Source organism: Coenobita brevimanus, chromosome 1 (assembly GCF_032717465.1).
Source record: "Coenobita brevimanus isolate Jiangsu-jjx chromosome 1, ASM3271746v2, whole genome shotgun sequence".
Taxonomy (NCBI): domain Eukaryota; kingdom Metazoa; phylum Arthropoda; class Malacostraca; order Decapoda; family Coenobitidae; genus Coenobita; species Coenobita brevimanus.
In genome coordinates this window covers 44,625,518-44,645,984 of record NC_136954.1, presented here as the reverse complement: position 1 = coordinate 44,645,984, position 20,467 = coordinate 44,625,518, and the positions used below count along the sequence as shown (strand labels likewise).

The following is a 20,467-nucleotide window of genomic DNA, read 5'->3' as shown; positions in this document are numbered from 1 at the left end:
AATGCTCGACTTTTTCTCACTTGAATTATATGGTTCAGCCTGCATATGTGAATCAAAGTGCGTCTAAAGCATTGGAAAGGATAGCACTGTCATGGTGGTGCCATCTTTTTTACCCATTTTACTCAGACGTGGCCTAAAATTGCCATCTCTCCATCTTGAATGCTGAGTTGTAACAATAGACTAACTCTGGAATACGATGCTGCTCACGAAGAAGTGCTATGGAAAGGATATAGATAGCATTTTATTTTTCTGCTTCTGAGCTACGTGAAATAAGTAGCGAAAGGAGAAAAATGTGAGCCAAGTAAAAGTGAAAGAAGTATAGTATTTTCGAGGCTTAAACCAAAAGATCTTATTTAATCGTTTGTAATTATGGGATTCTAAAAATGATATTACTAAATCCTTTTTGCCTTTACATGGCCCAGATGTTAGTCTTTTGGCAGCTTATTTCACTTTGCTCAGTGGCAGAATAAGACAATACCATGGCTCTACATCCTTTCCACGGCTTTTCTTCGTGACTAGCATCATATTCTGGTGTTATTCTATTGTTACCTCTCAGCATTCAAGATGAGAGATGGTAGTTTTAAGCCAAGTTGGAGTAAAAAAGGTAGAGTATCATTAACTCTTTGGTGACGTGGAAGAGTAGTATTGCACATAACTCCAGGTGATTATATTTAGCGTATAGTGAGCCACTGGAGCTTGAGCATATTACCAGGGGAGGCTGGATTGAAATAAGGGGAGACTTACTGCCCCATGCCCTACCTCCTTTCCCCTCCTTTCATTCCTCTTCCTCCTTCCCTCCTCCCTTTACTCTAAGTTCTCCTCCTCCCCATCTCCCTCGGCGCGAAGCATAGGGATCATGTGTGCAGTTGCGTATATACAGTATATATGTGTAAATATATACTTTTGTTTTTGTGAAAGGTGAGATTGAGACAATAGAGTTAAGATATAAGCAATACTCACCTCTTTTTCATCTTTTCTTCCCTCATCTTCACCTCCTTACTTTACCTCCCCCCTCACCACTCCCCTTCTTTCCTCTCACTCCTGCCACCCCCCTCCATTCGTCCCTCCTCTCTTCTCTCCATCCTTCCCCTTGTCCATCTCACCCCCTCGTCTCTCTTTTCCTCAGCAGCGAGTAATAGCCAACATTCCATTGTGTGTGTGTGTGTGTGTGTGTGTGTGTGTGTGTGTGTGTGTGTGTAGAGAGAGAGAGAGAGAGAGATTTGAAATTTATGCTATGATGAATGTGAGGAGCGGTAGGCACAATCCCTTCTCCCTCTCCCCTCTCCTCCCTCTAGTTCCCCTTCCATCTCTTCCTTTCCCCCACCTCCCTTTCTACCCCATGCTCCCGTTCTCTCCCCCTCTCATCCTTTTCAATTGTGTCTTCTTGCTGTCTCACACATTCCCTTTTTCTTTTCTTTCCCTCTTCCCCTCTTATCCCTTCCCCTTTGCTCTTACACTCCTCCTCCCCTCTCAGCTCTTTTTTTTTTTTTTTAATGCGAGGAAGAAGGAACCAAAGGCTTAGCCCGCAAAATGTTCCTTCCAAGAAAAAACAAAACAAAACAAAAACTATACAAAAGAGAGCCAAAATCAAGATCCATTCTTTTCGAGATGCCTGGACACACCGAGTTTGAAAGACTGGAGATCATAGGAAGTAGAAAATACAGACAGAAGAAGACAGTTCCAGAGTTGACATGTTGCATAAATGAAGGACTGCGAGTAACGGTCAACCCTTGCATTAGAGAGTTGGACAGAAAAGGTAGCACCCGTCGTAGAGGTGGAGGGATGCAAGCAGACATTTCAGAGGAGCAGTGACCATTGAAGTAGCAATAGGAAAGAGATAAAGACGCAACAGTGCGGCGAAGAGACAGAGGATGAAGGGAGCCAGTAAGAGGAGAAGAGTTGATGAAACGAATAGCCTTTGACTTCACCCTATTGAGAAGAGCTGAATATGGGGAGCCTCCCCACACATGAAAAGTGTACTCTAAACAGGGGCGAATAAAACCCCTGAATAAAGTCAACAGCTGTGCAGGGGTAAAGAAGGCACGGAGTCGGTTTAGCACGCCTAATCTCTTGGAAACAGATTTTGCAAGAGATGCAATATGATCTTTCCAAGATAAGTCCCGTGTGAATGAAACCCCAAACATGTACAAGGATGATGCAGGATTGAGCTGGATATTATTAAACATTAGTGAGTACTCCTATGGAAGATTTTGACGGGTTGATAGGTGTAAAAACTGAGTCTTTGATGCATCAAAAACAACAAGATTTTTTCTACCCCAGACAGAGATACGAGCAAAGTCTGACATTAGGTGTTCCATAGCCTCATCCCGTGTTTGTTGAAGTAACCGCCGAGATGGACGTTGCGGAAACCGAATGGAAAGGTGAAGGGTGGAATCATCAGCGTACGAGTGGATAGGATTAGATATACAGCTTAAAAGATAAATGATGAATAAAATGAAGAGAGTTGGTGATAGGACAGAGCCCTGAGGAACACCACTGTTGATAGATCTAGGAGAAGAACGATGGCCGTCTACAACAGGGGCTATAGAACGACCAGAAAGGAAGCTCTAGATGAAGGTACAGATAGGAGGATAGAAACCGTAAGAGGGCAGTTTGGAAATTAAAGATTTATGCCAGAGTCGATCGAAAGCCTTTGAGATGTCAAGTCCAATGGCAAAGCTTTCGCCAAAGTCCCAAAAGGAGGATGACCAGGAGTCTGAAAGGTAGGTGAGAAGATCGCCAGTGGAGCATCCTTGACGGAACCCATACTGACGATCAGAAAGAAGCCTGTAATAGGAAAGATGCTTTAAAATTTTTCTGTTAAGAATAGACTCGAAAGCTTTTGAGAAACAGGATGTTAAAGCAACTGGACGATATTTAGAGGGTTGGGAATGGTCACCCTTCTTTGGGACTGGCTGATTGAGAGCTAACTTCCAGCATGAAGGAAAGGTACAAGTTGAAAGACAAAGGCAAAAGAGTTTACCTAGGCAGGGTGTAAGCACAGAAGCACAGTTCTTGAGGACAACAGGAGGGACTCCTTCAGGCCCATATGCCTTGTTAGTATTAAGACCAGTGATGGCAGAAAATATATCCACTGAAGAAATTTTAATGTCAGCCATGAGGAAGTTAGAGTGGGGAAGTGATGGAGGAACAGCACTGGAATCGTCTAATGTGGAATTAGAGGAGAAAATCTGAGTGAAGAGATCTGCTTTATCAGTAGAAGAAATAGCTGCAGAGCCATCAGAGTAGAAAAGAGGAGGGAAGGATGTTGAGGTAAAGTTGTTAGAAAGGTTTTTGGCAAGGTGCCCCTCACTCACCCTCCTTCCCCCCCCAGCCCCCTCCAACTCTTATTCCCTCATCTCCCCTGCCAACACTTTCCCCTTTCCTCACCCCCCCCCACCACACCTTTTGTTCCCCTCTCCTCTCTCAAGCCTCCCACCATTTTTTCCCTCCAGCCACCTCCCTCTTCACTTAGGTCCCCTCTCCCTCTCCCTTCCCTCTCACATTCCTCCTTCCTCTTTCCTCTCGCATCCCCCTCCCCTCTAGCAACCCCCCTTCCCCTCCCCTCTCTCATCGCTCTTCCCTCTTCCCTCTCGCAACCTCCTTCCCCCTCCCATCTCGCATTCCCCTCCCCTTACCCTCTCGTATCCCCCTCCCCCACCCATACCGCATCTACCCTCCCCGTCCGATCTCGTAACCCCCTCCCCCCTTCCTTCTCGCATCCCCCCGCCATCCAGTCGTAGCCACTATGTATATATGTATATTATTTTGCCCCCACCCCTGCAAACTCCTGTTTCCGTAAAAATTCATGAGGTTTATACCAGGGAGCTAGTTCTTTTTTCCTTTATACCTTTTTTGGGGGGTCTTTTTTTATTTTTTTTTCTCTATAACCTGGGTTTAGATTTAGATCACCCGTGTAGCAGTAAACCATGGAAAAGAAGTTTGTGTTGAACAGTATTTGTTATATTATTACTACTAATAGTAGTAGTAGTAATAATAGTAGTAGTAGTAGCAGTAATAGTTGTTGTTGTTGTAATAGTCGTAGTAGTAGTAGCAGCAGCAGCAGCAGCAGCAGCTACAAAAAATTTTTATTTTTCATATAATTATTATTATTCTTATTAATATTATTATTGTTATTATTATTATTATTATTATTATTATACATAAAAGGCACAGAAGACAGAGAGAATCCAAGTTCTCTCATAAGAAACGACACAAGAAAGACATGTAACACAAAGGCATCGGAACAGGAACGCAGTACAGACATACGTGTTCCTTCAGGTAAAACACACACGTGATATTAAAAACACACCCAGCACGTAACAGACACAGGGAAAAAGAGAATAAGTTAGCACATGATAGAGAGAGAGAGAGAGAGAGAGAGAGAGAGAGAGAGAGAGAGAGAGAGAGAGAGAGAGATGTGCCAGGGGAGAAAGGCAGCATATATGTAGATAAAGATGTAGGGGAGAGAGAGAGAGAGAGAGAGAGAGAGAGAGAGAGAGAGAGAGAGAGAGAGAGAATCTGTAGCATGAATGTGGTGAGTTAGGTTATTATTTACTTGACAACTAGAGGATTATTCCTAAGTGCCTTTGAATATCCCGTAACACCTCTACCTTAGCGATTTTTTCAACACATCATCCCGCAATATCGCCATGTATGCTACTGGTCCAAGCTAGATCGATATTAAAACGATATAAATAATAGAGTTTACAAGGGAATGTTAAGAAGCGGTATGGAAAATGCATCGCAAAAGACTAGGAGCTTGGACACCTGTGTATTCTAGAAAAGCAAGTCCCAGAGAGGAAATGATAAGGTGAGGAGGGTAGATAGGAGATAAGGAGGTTTGTGTGTTGGGTCAGTACTCTCTTACCTGCCCTGATGAAGATTTGGTCTCGTGTTAGTCACTGTGTTCAGATACTTGCATTATTTTTTTGGCTTCTGTCCTCTCTCCCGCCTCGAATTTTGACCAGTTTTCCTGTTTTATCCTTCCTTGCCTTTCGGTCACTGTCCAACCCTATCTTTGAGTAGGAAAGAGGGTATGATGGTGATGGTGATGCTGATGATAGTGATGATGATGGTAATGGTGCTGCTGCTGCTGATGATGATGATAAATGATGATGATGATGACGATGATGATGATGATGATGATGATGATGGTAATATTGATAATGGTGATGATGGTGATATTGATTACATAGGATTACATAGGAAAGCAAACAGCAACAGACCTTATGGTCCTTTCGAGGCTGCTTGTTACAGAGAAAACTACGACTACAAGATCTAACTCTACATGTTGAAGGATAAGGATAGTAAAGTAAGAAGGCTTCCGCCACCACCAAACCCTCCAGGAAAAAGTGAGGAAAACCACCATGCAGCATGGAAAAACTGACATGGAAATTTCATAGGAAATACTGGAAAGGAAAAGTCACATTCTATAATACTTTGTCTATAAGCTACCCGATTGAGTAACCTGAAAGAGAAAGTAATCAAATAAACCAATAGTTACAGGATGACATTATAAACCGGTACATTGAGTTAATGCGAAGTCTGTGGACATAACGTGTAAACTACACACAGCACAGTGTGGCTGTTTAGGGGTGGTGCGGCAGCCTTTCCTGGCGCTTTTTAGGGAGGCAGCAGTCAATCAGGCCCTAGCTCCGTTCACTTCACTGAGACAAGGAACTCTCCCATGTGGGACAAGTACACAAGTTTTCTCCTGAAGCAGTGACCCCTGGTACATTAAAAAAATCCCGATGGTGGTCACTTGACTAACAGGGACCCTCAGTGATCCACAGCCCATCACAAGTCGAAAGTAAGAGTAGTGACCGTTTACTCCGGGCTGTCTGTGCAAATCCTAATCTGGACTTATATTACTTTCTTTGCATTGGGGGGATTGAAAAATATGTAAGACAGGTGTCCTAGACAAAGGGGACTGCACAGTGCACAGTGTGGATGTACAATGCACAGAGTGGATGTTTAGGGGTGGTGCTGCAGCCTTGCCTGGCGCTTTTTAGGGAGACAGCAGTCAATCAGGCCCTAGCTCCGTTCACTCCACTGAGACAAGGAACTCTCCCATGTGGGACAAGTACACAAGTTTCATCATGAAGCAGTGACCCCTGGTACATTAAAAAAATCCCGATGGTGGTCACTTGACTAACAGGGACCCTCAGTGATCCACAGCCCATCACAGGTCAAAAGTAATAGTGACCGTTAACTTAGGGCTATCTGTGCAGATCCTAATCTGTGCTTACTGTATATTACCTCATTTGCATTGAGTAAATCAAAAAATGTATAATGACGTGACATGAAGCTATGTTAGTTTATGGGGTGTCCTGTAGACACGAGGGGACTGCACAGTGTAGATGTTTAGGGGTGGTGCGGCAGCCTTGCCTGGCGCTTTTAAGGTAGGGAGTAGTCAATCAGGCCCTAGTTCCATTCACTCCACTGAGACAAGGAACTCTCCCATGTGGGACAAGTACACAAGTTTCATCCTGAAGCAGTGACCCCTGGTACATTAAAAAAATCCTGATGGTGGTCACTTGACTAACAGGGACCCTCAGTGATCCACAGCCCATCACAGGTCGGAAGTAAGAGTAGTGACTGTTAACTCAGGGCTATCTGTGCAGATCCTAATCTGTGCTTATATTACTTTATTTGCATTGAATAATTTGAAAAATGTATAATGACGTGACGCGACACTATGTACGGGTACGATGTTTACGGGGTGTCTTGTAGACAAAAGGGGAATGAACTTACATGTAGCTATAAAAACAAGTTATTCGGACAGAAACAGAGTCAGCTGAGAGTTCTCGTGCAAATACTTGTCTATTTTGTTTTTGAATGTCTCAATTGAGATACTGTTCACGGTATCTGAGGGTAATCTGTTCCAGATATTAACAACTCTGTTAAAGAAGAAGTACTTTGCTCCATGGGTTTGGAAACGCTTTCCCATAATTTCGAAGCCATTACTTCTGGTTTGACTCGACCGGTCTATATCAAAATATTTATTCACGTCTAAGTTGTCATATCCCTTCACGATTTTGATAACTTTTTAATAAGGTCCCCTCTTAGCCTGCGCTTCGTTAGGCTAAATAGTTTAAGTTCTTCAAGGCGTTCCTCGTATGGTTTATTTCTAAGTCGTGGTATCATTTCTGTGATTCTTCTCTGAATTTTCTCTAATTTTTCAATGTCCTTTCTGTAGTATGGAGACCAGAATTGCACACAATACTCAAGATGGGGGTGCAGGAGCGAGTTGTACAAGGCAAGTATGACTTTTTCCGATTTAAACTCAAAAGTTCTTCCAATAAAACCCACCAGCTTGTTTGCAGTTTTAACTGCCTCGGTGCACTGCTTACTTGGTTTAGGTCATTTGATATTATCACACCAAGATCCTTTTCATTGTCTGTACTTATAACTGGATATTGTTCATTTTGTAATTCGCATGGACGTTGTTACTTCCAGTATGAAGTACTTTACATTTTTCTGTGTTGAATTTCATTTGCCACATTTCTCCCCAGTTTCCTAAAGTATTGAGGTCATTTTGTAACTGCTGCCACTGTAATTCTGAAGTGACTTTACTGGTTATTTTAGTATCATCTGCAAATTTGGATAATTTACAATTTAAACCCTCATCAGTATCATTTATATAGATAATAAAAAGTATTGGTCCAGGTACCGAGCCTTGGGGAACGCCGCTGATCACATTACGCCATTTGGATTCCTTTCCATTTATAACAACTCGCTGTTTTCGGTCTGAAAGCCAGTCTTGTAACCATTTCTGCGTATTTCCTTTTATTCCATGTGCTTCTATTTTGCTCATGAGACGCTTGTGAGGGACAATGTCAAATGCTTTCTGAAAGTCGAGGTAAATTATATGTTCTGCTCTTGAGTCATCATATGATTCGTAAACATCTTGGAAGAAGTCCAGTAAGTTAGTTAAGCATGAACGACGATGTCTGAATCCATGCTGCGAGTCTTTAATTATATTATTTTCTTCTAGATAATTAACTATTTTATCTCTTATGATTTTTTTCATTAACTTGCACACTATTGGTCTGTAATTTCCTGGGTGCGATTTATTTCCTTTTTTGAAAATTGATGATGATGATGGTGATGGTGATGATGATGATGATGATGATGATTCTAACTTGCTGATCTAGTTCTCCTCTCTCCCCCAGTCTGCCGTCAGTTCTCGCGGCCTGTGTGGGCGATGGTCGGGTCGGTCCAGCCTGACAGCTTCGATACGCTCCACTCCTACGCCAACACCTTCCAGATGCCCGTCGTTACGCCCTGGTTCCCGGAAAATGTGAGAACCTGCATTGCTTATTTACCTATTACTGAATTTGTGTGTTTATATTGTGTGCTGGGGGGAGGTGATCTTAATATGGGACTGGGAATGGAAAATGGGGGAAGAGAAGGAAGAGGAAAGTTGTAGAGGTGGAGAGGATATGAAGCAAGAAAAGGTTGAGAAAGAAGGAAGAAAAAAGGGGGGAGAAGTGGAGGAGGAGGATAACTGGTAAGAATATGGATGGATGAAGAGAGATTATATAAAGGAGAAGCAGAGGAAGAGGGCTGCGGTACTCATAACGAGTATTCTCAAGCCAGTACCTTCCGGTGCCATTCACTACGACTTAATTCCCAGAAGATGTGAGGACCTAAAGACTATATTTATACTGCAATTTATTTTACAGGTTTAAGAATTATGAAGATGTATTTCGTAATAAATTATGAATGTGATGTGACGACAGTGAAAAATAAAGTTGAGGCAGTATTACCACATAAGATTTTTTTTTGTTTTAAGTGACATATTTGACGTATTGTATGGTAAAGGAATAGTGAGACCATATCCACGGCACTTTTCTTTCAGAGTACACTTACACTTATATAACTGCTACACCACGATGGCATTTATATTGGAGTAAAAAGTAATAAAATAATGTAGGGATTGGCTTACATGTGCTTATACCGTCTCGATCAATCTCCTGTGATTTTTTTTCCACTGTGGCATCCCTACGGCATACATTTTTTTTTTTATTATTAGTTGCTTTGATTAAAAGAAAAAAAAGAAAAAAAGAACGAGGCCTTTCAGAAGACCTTCGGTACCCGTGTAAAGTAAGCGGGGCCTTGGCTATACTGAGGTAAAATGTACTTTAATACTTCTGTCCCTGAGTTTAAGTAAGGTGCGACGAATCTGTATTTCAAGAATCATACCTGCTGAAGACTGAAGGTTCTTTGCAGATGAAAAGATCATTGCTTATGTCAGTTTAGAGACAAACTGTTTGAAGACAGAAAAAAGAACTGGGAGAAACCGGTAGTTTAGCAAATTGTGTTTTAGCTACTCTGGTGGAGGTGTTGGGAACAGAAACGCCCAAAGGCAAAGGATAGAAGCCTGTAAAGGGTTAAAACAATTTGTGTTTGGGAGTCATACTCGCAAAGGTGTTTGTTCAGGCTGAAGGGCGTGTGGACATCATCGCTACGAGATGACAGTGATATTGGGGTGAGTACGGGTTAAACTGGAAAGAGAAAAAAATGGTGGAGATGGAGGAGCAAGATGGAAGAACAAGGGTTAGTTAGAGGTGAATATTTCGTTAATAATTTTTAGGGAGAGGAGGAAGCTGGGTAATGGAGAAAGGGAAGAAGAGGCAGGAAGAGAAGAAGGAATAGAAAGGACGAGAGGGATTAGGAAGAAGGAACAGGAGGAGGCGGAGGGGACGTTATAAAGAAGAAGACGAAGAAGCAGTAATGATTATGATTCTACGATGAACGTGAAGAGGAAGGACAAGAAGGTGATAGTCTGATCGGTATCTCCTGATAGCTTGGATATTCTGCACTGTTTATTTAGTTACCTATTTATTCTGCGAGTATCTCTATTCGGATTGGGGTTAAGAAAGATTATATATATATATGTATATATATATATATATATATATATATATATATATATATATATATATATAGATAGATCATCATCATCAGCCGTTTGAGTATCCACTGCAGGACCGGCCCATCCCGACCAAAGTCGGGACGATACAGCCAATGTATCTCTACCAAGTGGCTTAGGCTGTTTGGTAGAGATTGTATGTTGTAGGGTGAGAAGTGCTTGTGAGTGTAACTGTTGTGTTGGAATGGCTTTGGATGTGTGTGTAGTCTGTGAACCAAGTGTAATCGGCCCGCGCAAGCCGACTGGGTGCAAGCATACTTTATAGTAAGCGGCACTGGTTCAACCACAGCACCCCTTGTGTCCGCCAATGCAGTACGTGGCCGGGTGAACAGTCCCAAAGTTTATTACCCTGGCGGGGCGCGAACCCTGTTTCATCCGTGTACGAATACGCACACTCTACCACTGTACCACAGAGGCTCATATATATATATATATATATATATATATATATATATATATATATATATATATATACTGAACGAGGAATGGAGATTGGGAAAGAGAAAGGTGAAGAGGAAAAAGTGGAGAAGAAGGAGGGGAGGAGGAGGAAGAATTAAAGATATATGAGGAGAAAAGAGGGAGTGGAAAGAGGATGAGGGGGAATGAGGAATGAGATGGAGCAAGAGGGAAATGAGGGGCATCAGTCTTGTGGATATGAGATGCCAGCCGGTGACACCATCAATCACACCTAGTCATCTGCATATTAATCAGTGAGCATAAATACACCTGAGGACTGAGCAGGTAAATTTGTAGTAGATAAGTATTTGTGGGATTTATGAATATGGAGAAAATGTACAAAAGTGTGAGCAGATTGGGATTAAGGAAATTTTTGCTTATGTATGGTGTGAATGAAAAGCTGTTGAATGCTGTTAAGAGTTGTGATGACACTGAGGCTTGTGAAAGGGTAAGCGGGTGTCCAAGTGGCGTAATGATAGTATTGGTGTAAGATAGGACTGTGTTATGACCAGTTGGTTGTTAAAAATATCTATGGATGAGGTTAGGAGAGAAAAAACTCGAGTTATGAAGGGAAGGATGTTGATAGTAATGAGTGGTGAAGGAGGGAGTGCCCAGTGCCTAATGTATGTAGATGCTGCTTTCGTATTTGCTAATGGGAAATAAAAGTTTTCTAGATCGGTGCAGAGTATGTGGATGTCTTTGAGCGCCTTGTTTCCTTTCTGATCGTTCTATATATTCTGTTCCAGACGACTACCATTCCTCTTCAACAACTATTAACATTTGTGTTCCCTAGGCAAGATAAAATGTCTTGTCTCCTCCCCAGCCCCTTTCCCCTCTCCCTCACTGCTGCTTTCCCCTTTTTCTCCCCCAAATTTTCTCATTCCCACCCCTTACTCCTCCCTAACCCTCTCTCATACCCCTGTCACGCTCTCTCTCCCCCAATATCTCATTTGCCTCTCCTCCACTCCCTCCCTTACCCCCACTCACCCCTACCCTTCCTTCCCCCTCCCCGCACTACCCCCATGTCACGGGGTTTTGAGACTCTTCAATAATTAAAGAATATTTTAAATGTTAACTTGTCAATATTAACAAAGAATTGACTTGTGAAAATCAAGCAATGATTACTTTATGCCGGCTTACTTCGCCGATTCTCTAAGGACGAGAATTTATTTACTTTCTCAGCAGTACACAGCAGAGACTAATTAGTCACAAATGCTGTTTGCTAGTACTGCTAGCCTCTAGAGAAAGTGACTCCACCCCTGGCAATCAGTAAGTAATGCTATGAATGATAAACAGGTTCTTGCTGAAGCATTAACTCCAAGTTGGCACAACGGATTCAAGCTAAAAACAAGAAGACTGGCTTAAGTACCAGTTATGAATAATGCAAAGCATTATGCAAACTAGGAGTGGTAAGTGAAATAAACTTAATGTGGAAAAATAAAACACGAGTTTACATTACATTAAGCTCAAGAGAAAAGAACTGTAAATTTATTAAATACCGTGAAATAAACATTACGTTACATGGGTCTCAAATGAATTCAAAATAACAAAGAGAATACAGTCACTGGCTCACCCAAAAGCTAACCTCTTAAGCCTAGGAAAAACGAAAGAAAAAAATACTCGTCAATTAAGGGGGCTGAGCGGAATGAACTGAGCGTCGGTGCTAGGACGAAGGCTGCAATACCCTAGACCTCTACGCCAAATCACCGTGTAAGTGGAAATTCAGGAACTCGCTGGACAACGGCGACGCTGCTCCACAGTGGGCCCAAATGAACCTGCACTCACGGCGTCTCAATCCTGACTGAATTTATAGGACCACATAATAGATAGATAGATAAATAGATAGATAGAGAGACAGATAGAAGCAGGAAGTCAAATGATGAGAAGGTGTTGTGTCTGCAAGAATCTAGCAGCGCTAAACATGCTTACACGGAGGAAAGCTGACGACAGCGGCCAGTAAGGAGATGATGCAGTTAGCTGTCAGCAGTCCTCTCGTGAGAAAGATCTGTTGCCATGAGGAACATATGTGACACACCCCTACTACACCAGATTTTAGAAAAGAGAGTTTAGAAGGAGACAAGCGACCCTAGAGAGAGGTCGAGACGGAGATTAGCCTTAGAACAGAAAGAGAGAGAGATAGCGAGAGACAGGGAGGTAGCTACCCGGAACTTATACTCTTATACCTGTTTAATATTTCCAAGACAAATAAAAATAGTCCCATACTATTCTTTACCTCTCCCGTCACTACATGACATCTGGTGGGGAAACTACTACAAGATATAAAAGCCGCTCGACCACAAGTCTAAAATATACTTCTCTACAAGTAACTACAAAGTCTTTATGACATTTGGTAGCAGCGAACGTATACGAACCTCGTCTACGAATCAACATTAAATTCTTACAAAATATCAAGATTGAAAAGAACCAACAATATCAGCTCCTGACAGTATTCTCTCCATCCTGCCCCCTCCGTCTCCCAGATCATTACGCTGATGCAGAGGTCAAGAGATCACTCGACGCCTTGCAAGTAGCTTAACGACAAACCAGCAAATGCGGACATCGTCTCCGAATTAAAAGCAAATTTCTACAAAAGCAACCGAGACTACAAGATTAGCTTCAGTTCTACAAAGTCTACAGCCATCTACAATCAACTACAGCCATCTACAATCAACTACAATTAACAACTCTACGTCGTCTGTATAATCTTCTACACGCACCTACAAGTAGCGGCAGTCTTCATCCCACAACGAATAAATCACTAGAGAAAAGGACCGAGAAAACTTCCACATAGAATAAAGGGAACAAACAAACGAAGAGTGAGACACGACTCACAACTCATCTTCACTCAAGTTACTCATCGCTACTCATTCACTCACCACAGCTACCAGTGTGGGAAGCCGACGTCACCATGTGCTGAGATGACATCACAACGCGAGTCTGCCATGCCAAGCAACGTGTGACTGACACCAGGCACTTCTCACCCACTACTCATTACTCATTATTCACATAGCTCCTACTCATATTCACTTATTTTCACAGTTAAGTTGGAAATTCGACGTTCTATGCTGAGGTTTGCCTGGGACAGCCGTTAACCACTACAAATACCAGGCCATGGAGTTTCCCGAGTAATATCGTCCATCAACACACCACTAGAATTATCAAGAGATCTTCAATCAAACCTGTATTTTCTTCCGAGATCGACTTTTGTATCGACACACCTCTACGATCTGTATCAAGTGGGTAAAATTATACTTGCTCATTTCTTCTCAGTGCTAAAATTAGCTATATTCCACCTATTTACTCATCTAGTTTGCTAGGACATAAATAAACAAGAGGCGTATTTCATAACATCATATCTTAATGACAGGAATATTTTCGCCACCACCCACGTTAATACCAGATGACACACAAATTGCCACAACATCAGACTCACAATTAAGAGACAGCCCACCCATTGTACAACCCACACCACACGTTATAGATAAGGAAACAAATACGGGAGTTTCGGATGATGAGTGGGAAACCCCTTCAGACGTAGAGAGTATCGACTTTGCAGCTGCCTTGAATACGTATGCCAATATACTTAACAGGGTTCACCGGTCCGGTCATACATATTCTACTATTCCCTCACATAACGATAAACTCATACAAGTTGAATTAACAGGGCAATCATTAAATATGAATCAAGAACCAAATACTGCTGATCTAAAAACCACACCTCACGTTTTTGTGTATCACGAGGATAAGACTGCCCCAAAATTCTCTGGCACAGACAAGGATCGCATTGATGTCATTTCATTAATCAGTCAGTGCGAACAAATGTTCATCAAGCGCCACATACTAGATGAACAAGAGACAATTGCTATTTTTTCATCTTGCATAAGCCAGGAAAGATGTCCAGCAAGCAATTTATTGCGCTCCGATAAGCTACATCGTGCTAGGACATATGATGAATTTAAAACTGAATTTCTGAAGAAATTTTCTGGAGGTATGAACTTCTTGCCAGGTATAATTCCAGAATTACATAAAATTGTAGATCTTGTAAGGGAGCACACTACAAACCATGTGCTCAGTGAAATAACTGCTGATGTCTCCACAATCAAGAGAACCCTATTAGCTACTCTGGAGAATTCTAAGTGGATAACAGATGATGGAAAGATGTCCCCAGACCTCGTCGTGGACATCATTGGTTATGTAGCTGCCTTGTGTAAATTACCTGATAGAACCCTTAAGATCGCCAAAACAATCGCGTACACCCCGGGAATGTGCTTACTAGACTTAATGAACGAGGTAGAGATGCAGTGCAGTAAAGCAGGTGTGGTCGACACACATGCACATTCTGGTAGAATCAGGGTACCTGAGACAGTATCAGCTGTGAAAACATCAACACCGACCCCAAACAGAGAACAAAATCGATCGCGACCAGAAATGAGGCAGCCCAAACAAACAAAGACGCCTAGACCTCGTTCCCACACGCCTTCCTACAGGCAGTTTCATAAGTTTTCGCGCAGCCCGAGCAGGTCTCGCGCCATAATCAACACTTTTTATGGGAAATCACCTCGTAGGTCACAGTCAAGGGATAGGTCCATTCTGTGTCATTACTGTGCAAAACCAGGACACACAAGGTATGAATGCTTTATCAAGGCAAAAGAGGATAATCAAAAGACACAAGGATTTGGTCCTTACTGTAGACATCATAGATACCAAGGGCACTGGACCAGTGATTGCAAAACAGTAGAAAAAATTGTGTCTATGTTCAAATCGGGGGAAGACCAAGTCATGACAAAAAACGAACAAACGTAAAGAAGAACAAGGTTAAACTTCACATAGGAGGCATGTTGGGAAATGAGTGTATCTTGATACCAGCTGTATGTGAGGATCAAAACCTTTCCTTATTTTTAGATACAGGCTCTCCAGTGAACTTAATAACACATGAAGAACTAAACAGAATTCTTAAAAATAAAAAGAAAGTAACTTTTCTGGATGAAGCTGATTTAGAATTATACACAGTAGATGGTCAAGAGATTACAGTAAAAGGTATGATAAGATTAAATCTCAGTTTCACAGAAACTACAAGACCATTCTCTGCATTGTTCTATATCGTTGAAAACTTAGCAATTAAAGCTCATATGTTACTGGGCTTAAGATCCATGAGAACTGAGAACATAACTATACTCCTACAAATGAATGGAATAGACTTTGATAATGAATTCATAGAGGAAATACTTTCAGAGCCCTCACCGATTGGTAGAAGAGAGCCAAAAAGAATTGGTAATATTAAAGGCTTTAACAAACATACACAAACAGATGAGTGTATAGATCCACTTACACCAGCAACCCCATCCTCCAGAATTAGTGACCCAGATAACAGTACTGATTTATCAATTTTTCCAGCCCATCTCATTAATGATTTGGTTATACCACCTAATTCATACATGAAGGTTACCATAAAGAGCAAATTACGGAATAGTACTGTTCTTGTCTTAGAAGAATTATGTAAAGTAAAGGGATTGTCAGTAGAAAACGCATTATGTCATACGAACGACGAAGGGCTAACTCAGATATTCATTATTAATCACATGAATGGGGAAGTTCAGTTGAAGAAGGGAACTTGCATAGTTAATATTGAAAAATGTTTCGCCCCTGTGAAGGAAATAAATATTGGTGGAGTAACAAGTGAGATCAAATCTACGGATAGAGAAAGAATAAAAGAGAATTTAATTCACTCAGGTGAATTTGACGAAGAAAATGATTTGTTAACCCTGCTGGAAACACACAGGGACACCGTAGCATTGCCCGGAGAACAATTAGGGTGTACTAACTTGATTAATCACATGATTAATGTGCACCCAGAAACACCACCAATTTTCGTACCAGCTTATCGCATACCACACTCCCAACGTACACTTGCAAATCAGTATGTCGATGAAATGTTAAAGCTTGGAATTATTGAGCCTTCAGTTTCTCCATGGAACGCTCCCCTTTTCTTTGTGCCCAAGAGAAATGGAGAAATGCGTGCGGTAGTAGATTACCGTAAACTAAATAATCACACCATCCCAGACAGATTTCCCATGCCATTGCTAAGTGATGTTCTACAGAATATTGGTCCTGAGAATAATATATTCTCGACCATCGATCTCCTAAACGGATACTATCAGATTCCGGTATCTCAGGAGTCACGTAAATACACTGCCTTTTCAACAAACAGAGGCCATTATCAATATACAAGAATGCCAATGGGACTGAGGACAGCCCCGGTACGTTCCAGCGTCTTATGAATTACGTATTGTCCGGAATTTTAGGACAAGGAATATTTGTTTATCTTGACGATATTATTATCGCAACGAAGAATATTAAGGATCATCTCAGGAAATTAGACTTACTCTTACAAAAGCTTAGTGATGCTGGATTAAAAATTAAACTTTCTAAATGCAAATTTTGCTTTAAGGAAATAAATTTCTTAGGCCACAAATTAAGTTCTGATGGTATTCACACCACTGATGACAAAATACAGGCAGTGAGAGATTTTCCTGAACCCACTACGACTGACGAAGTTAGACAATTTTTAGGTCTGGCTGGGTACTATAGGTCCTTCGTACCACAGTTCTCTCATATAGCCTTCCCTCTATTCCAACTACTCAAAAAAGATGCTGTATTCCAATGGGAAGAAGAACAAAAAGGGCATTTAACAATCTAAAAATTAAACTAACAAATGCACCTTGTTTAGCATATCCGAATTACACGAAATAATTTCTTATTTGTACAGACGCATCAGTTAAAGGATTAGGGGCTGTACTGATGCAGGAAGATAAAAGAGGAAAGAATCAACCAATTGCATTTGCCAGCAGACAAACAAGAGGTGCGGAGAAAAATTATAGCACTACAGACTTAGAGGCACTTGCAGTGATTTTTGCATTACAAAAGTTTCGAGATTTGGTATATGGTTACGAAATCCACTTATTCACCGACCATAAACCACTGGTGGGTATGTTTAAAGAAAAACTCCTTTCTGGGAGGAGAGCAAGATGGAAATGTACAGTTGAAAACTACAGTGTACAAATACATTATATACAAGGTAAAATGAATATAGTAGCTGACGCATTATCTAGGAACCCGAACACAATTCAGGTTGCGGCGTTAGATCTCAAAGGAAATATCCCAAACCACGAGGATATCGCAAAGGCACAAAGACTTGACCCAGTATGGTCAAAAGTAATATACAAGTTAGAAAGTGGAGATGACATACAATTACCCAAACTGCATGTCCCACTTGAACAATTCACAATGGTCAATAATACATTATACAAAATTAACTCTAAACAACCAAAACGCCAAAGAAATACTAACCAGTTGGTAGTACCTAATGACATGATACCCCAAGTATTACGAATGATACACGACAGCCCACATGCAGGACACCCTGGAAAGGATAAGACATTCAACCAAGCCCAGCTATTATATTACTGGCCTTCATTACGAAGAGATATAAACAATCATATAGACAGATGCGAATCATGTGCAGAACACAAAGGATACCCAATCACACCTGCACCGATGGGTAATTACCCTGTACCACATCAACCATGGGACGTTGTCGCTGTTGATTTACTCAAGATGCCATTATCATACAATAATAACCTATACTTATTCGTAGCAACAGATCATTTTTCCCGTTATGTCATTTTAGCTCCAATTAAAGATAAGACAGCAGAGACAGTAGCAAAGGCAATAACAGATAATGTAATATGTCGCTTTACTACCCCAAAGGTATTAATAAGTGATAATGGAGGAGAATTTAATTCTGAGATCTTATAAGAAATATGTAAACAATACAACATTAAAAAGGTTAACGTTTTGGCCTATCACCCAGCATCGAATGGGTTAGTAGAGAGACAAAATAAAAAGGTATTAGATGTGCTACGACACATTCTCAGTGAAAATTATGCAAGCTGGGATGATTGGATTCCCAGAGTAGAGGCCTCCATTAATGGGTCTATAAATAAATCCATTGGTGACACACCACATTTCATTATATATGGCACAGATAAAAAATTACCATATGAGCTCCTAGAAGGTGACAGCATGCCTATATACAATTACGATGATTACTCTAAACTCCGTTTACGTGAATTCCAGGACATTCACAAAAGAGTCAAAAAACAATTAACGATGTCCAAGGAAGAAATGACGGAGGCATTTAACAAGAAGACAAAAGATTCACCTATCAGCTTAGGAGACATTGTTTACGGAGTCATTCATACGAGAGACAATAAATTATCCCCTAAATTTGAGGGCCCATACAGAGTAATTAACATAAAGGCAAACAAAGTTTTAATTAAGTCACTTTCAAGTGGCGAGGAAAAACAAGTTCATATTGACCATTCAAAACGAGTTTCAAGGGAATTATCACATAATTATTCAGCCTCGGATACAACCGAACAGGTGAACGTACCTCAAGAAACCAAGCAAGAACACAACAATGATTACAAAAAGAAATTAAGGTCATATACCAAACAATCGAACATAGGTGCAACTATTCCAATGAAATCTACAGTACATCATTTACGAGAATTAAATATCGATTTAAACTCCTTCTATAAATGAAATAACAACCAACCGTAACGCACATCATCACTATCATCAACCACAGCTTTATAGGAAATTAATAGATTTTTTTTTTTCGGTAGGTTACCATGAAGGGACTTATGCTATGGATTCTCCTATACATAGTAAGAGTATATGCGCACCTAGACCCCAAGAATATAGTACGACAAGGATGCCTCATAGCTTCAACGGCCACGACTACAATCGTCAAGGACGTCATGAGTTCTGAAATAAGTCTAGATTACTTGTATGACTTACCTACTTATGTAGAAAGACTTGCGACGCCGATGCGAACTCTGGACTTCAAGATAGGGAATTATGTTTCACAATCACATATCACCAAGGAAGTGGATGAAATGGTGAAGTTAGTGAAATGGAAACTAGAACAGGCGAAGTCAACTATGCTCGTCATGATCCAAGATCTCCCATCTTATGGAACGGAGGTGCTGAGCGACAGGAACAACATCACACGTACTCGCCAAAAGCGCGGTTTGTTCGATCTGGGCGGCGCAATTCTTGGGAACATCTTTGGATTGGCTACAGAGGATGACCTTAAAGAAATAAACAACAAATTTAATAAGATAGCTCAGGTACTAACATACCAGGATAAATTCATCACAGGACAGAACTCGGCAATGAAGACAATTGTGAAAAATCTGAAACAAGCAGAAAACGTAGCTCTCGAGAGTATAGATAAAATAAATGACTTAGAGGGCAACGTTACTCTTTTCCAGCACTTCTCCATCATCACAGAACATATTGACACGATTCTACTACAATTAGAGAACACTAGAGATCATTTCAGGGCACTTATGCAAGGAATTTCGAATGCTGGTGATGGCAAGATCACGAATGACTTACTCCCAGTTCATGAGCTACGTCAGATAGTTAGTCAAGGCATACATAAACATAAATTGAAGCCATTGTTCCGCAGTAGGGAATTTATGCAATATTACCCATACTTAGAAGCAACACTAACACCAACATCAGTGATAGTTCATGTACCATTCATCACGGAAGACCTGTTCACAGTATACCAAATACACCCCTTCCCCTATAGAAACAACAACACTTTAGTCATCATCAACATCAACACAGACACCGAACTCATCATGGTCTCCAAGAGACGAGACACTGTCACTTTCGCAAGTGAGTCAACGATTGAGCGAAAGTGCCGCACATCCTTACATGCTGTTCATCTTTGTCCTGCGTACATTTTCACGTTTCAGCCTACTGATACGGTCCCTTGTGAAATGGCTATCATCAGCAATAACAATATTCATCATCATTGCAACTTCACTTTTGCTCCAGATAAACTTGTACACCATCAACGCATTGGACACTCGCAGTTTTTTATTTCCCTCATAACACATCAGTTTACATAGTCTGTCCAGATATACCACCATCTCATACATCAGCCTCAGGATTATACATAGCACCAGACTACTGTGCGGTATTTACGCCATC

General features: G+C 41.1%; 1 protein-coding gene across 1 annotated transcript in view; it reads left to right on the top strand.

Moving 5' to 3' along the window:
* Positions 1 to 20,467, top strand: part of LOC145395764 (glutamate receptor 1-like) — a gene marked incomplete at its 5' end in the record, with an annotated part of 589,675 nt that overhangs the window by 183,116 nt on the left and 386,092 nt on the right. Inside the window, one exon of the mRNA XM_080269331.1 lies at positions 8,178 to 8,305. Within this exon, the coding sequence (XP_080125457.1) occupies positions 8,178 to 8,305 (128 nt within the window). The remainder of the gene's footprint in view (positions 1 to 8,177; positions 8,306 to 20,467) is intronic.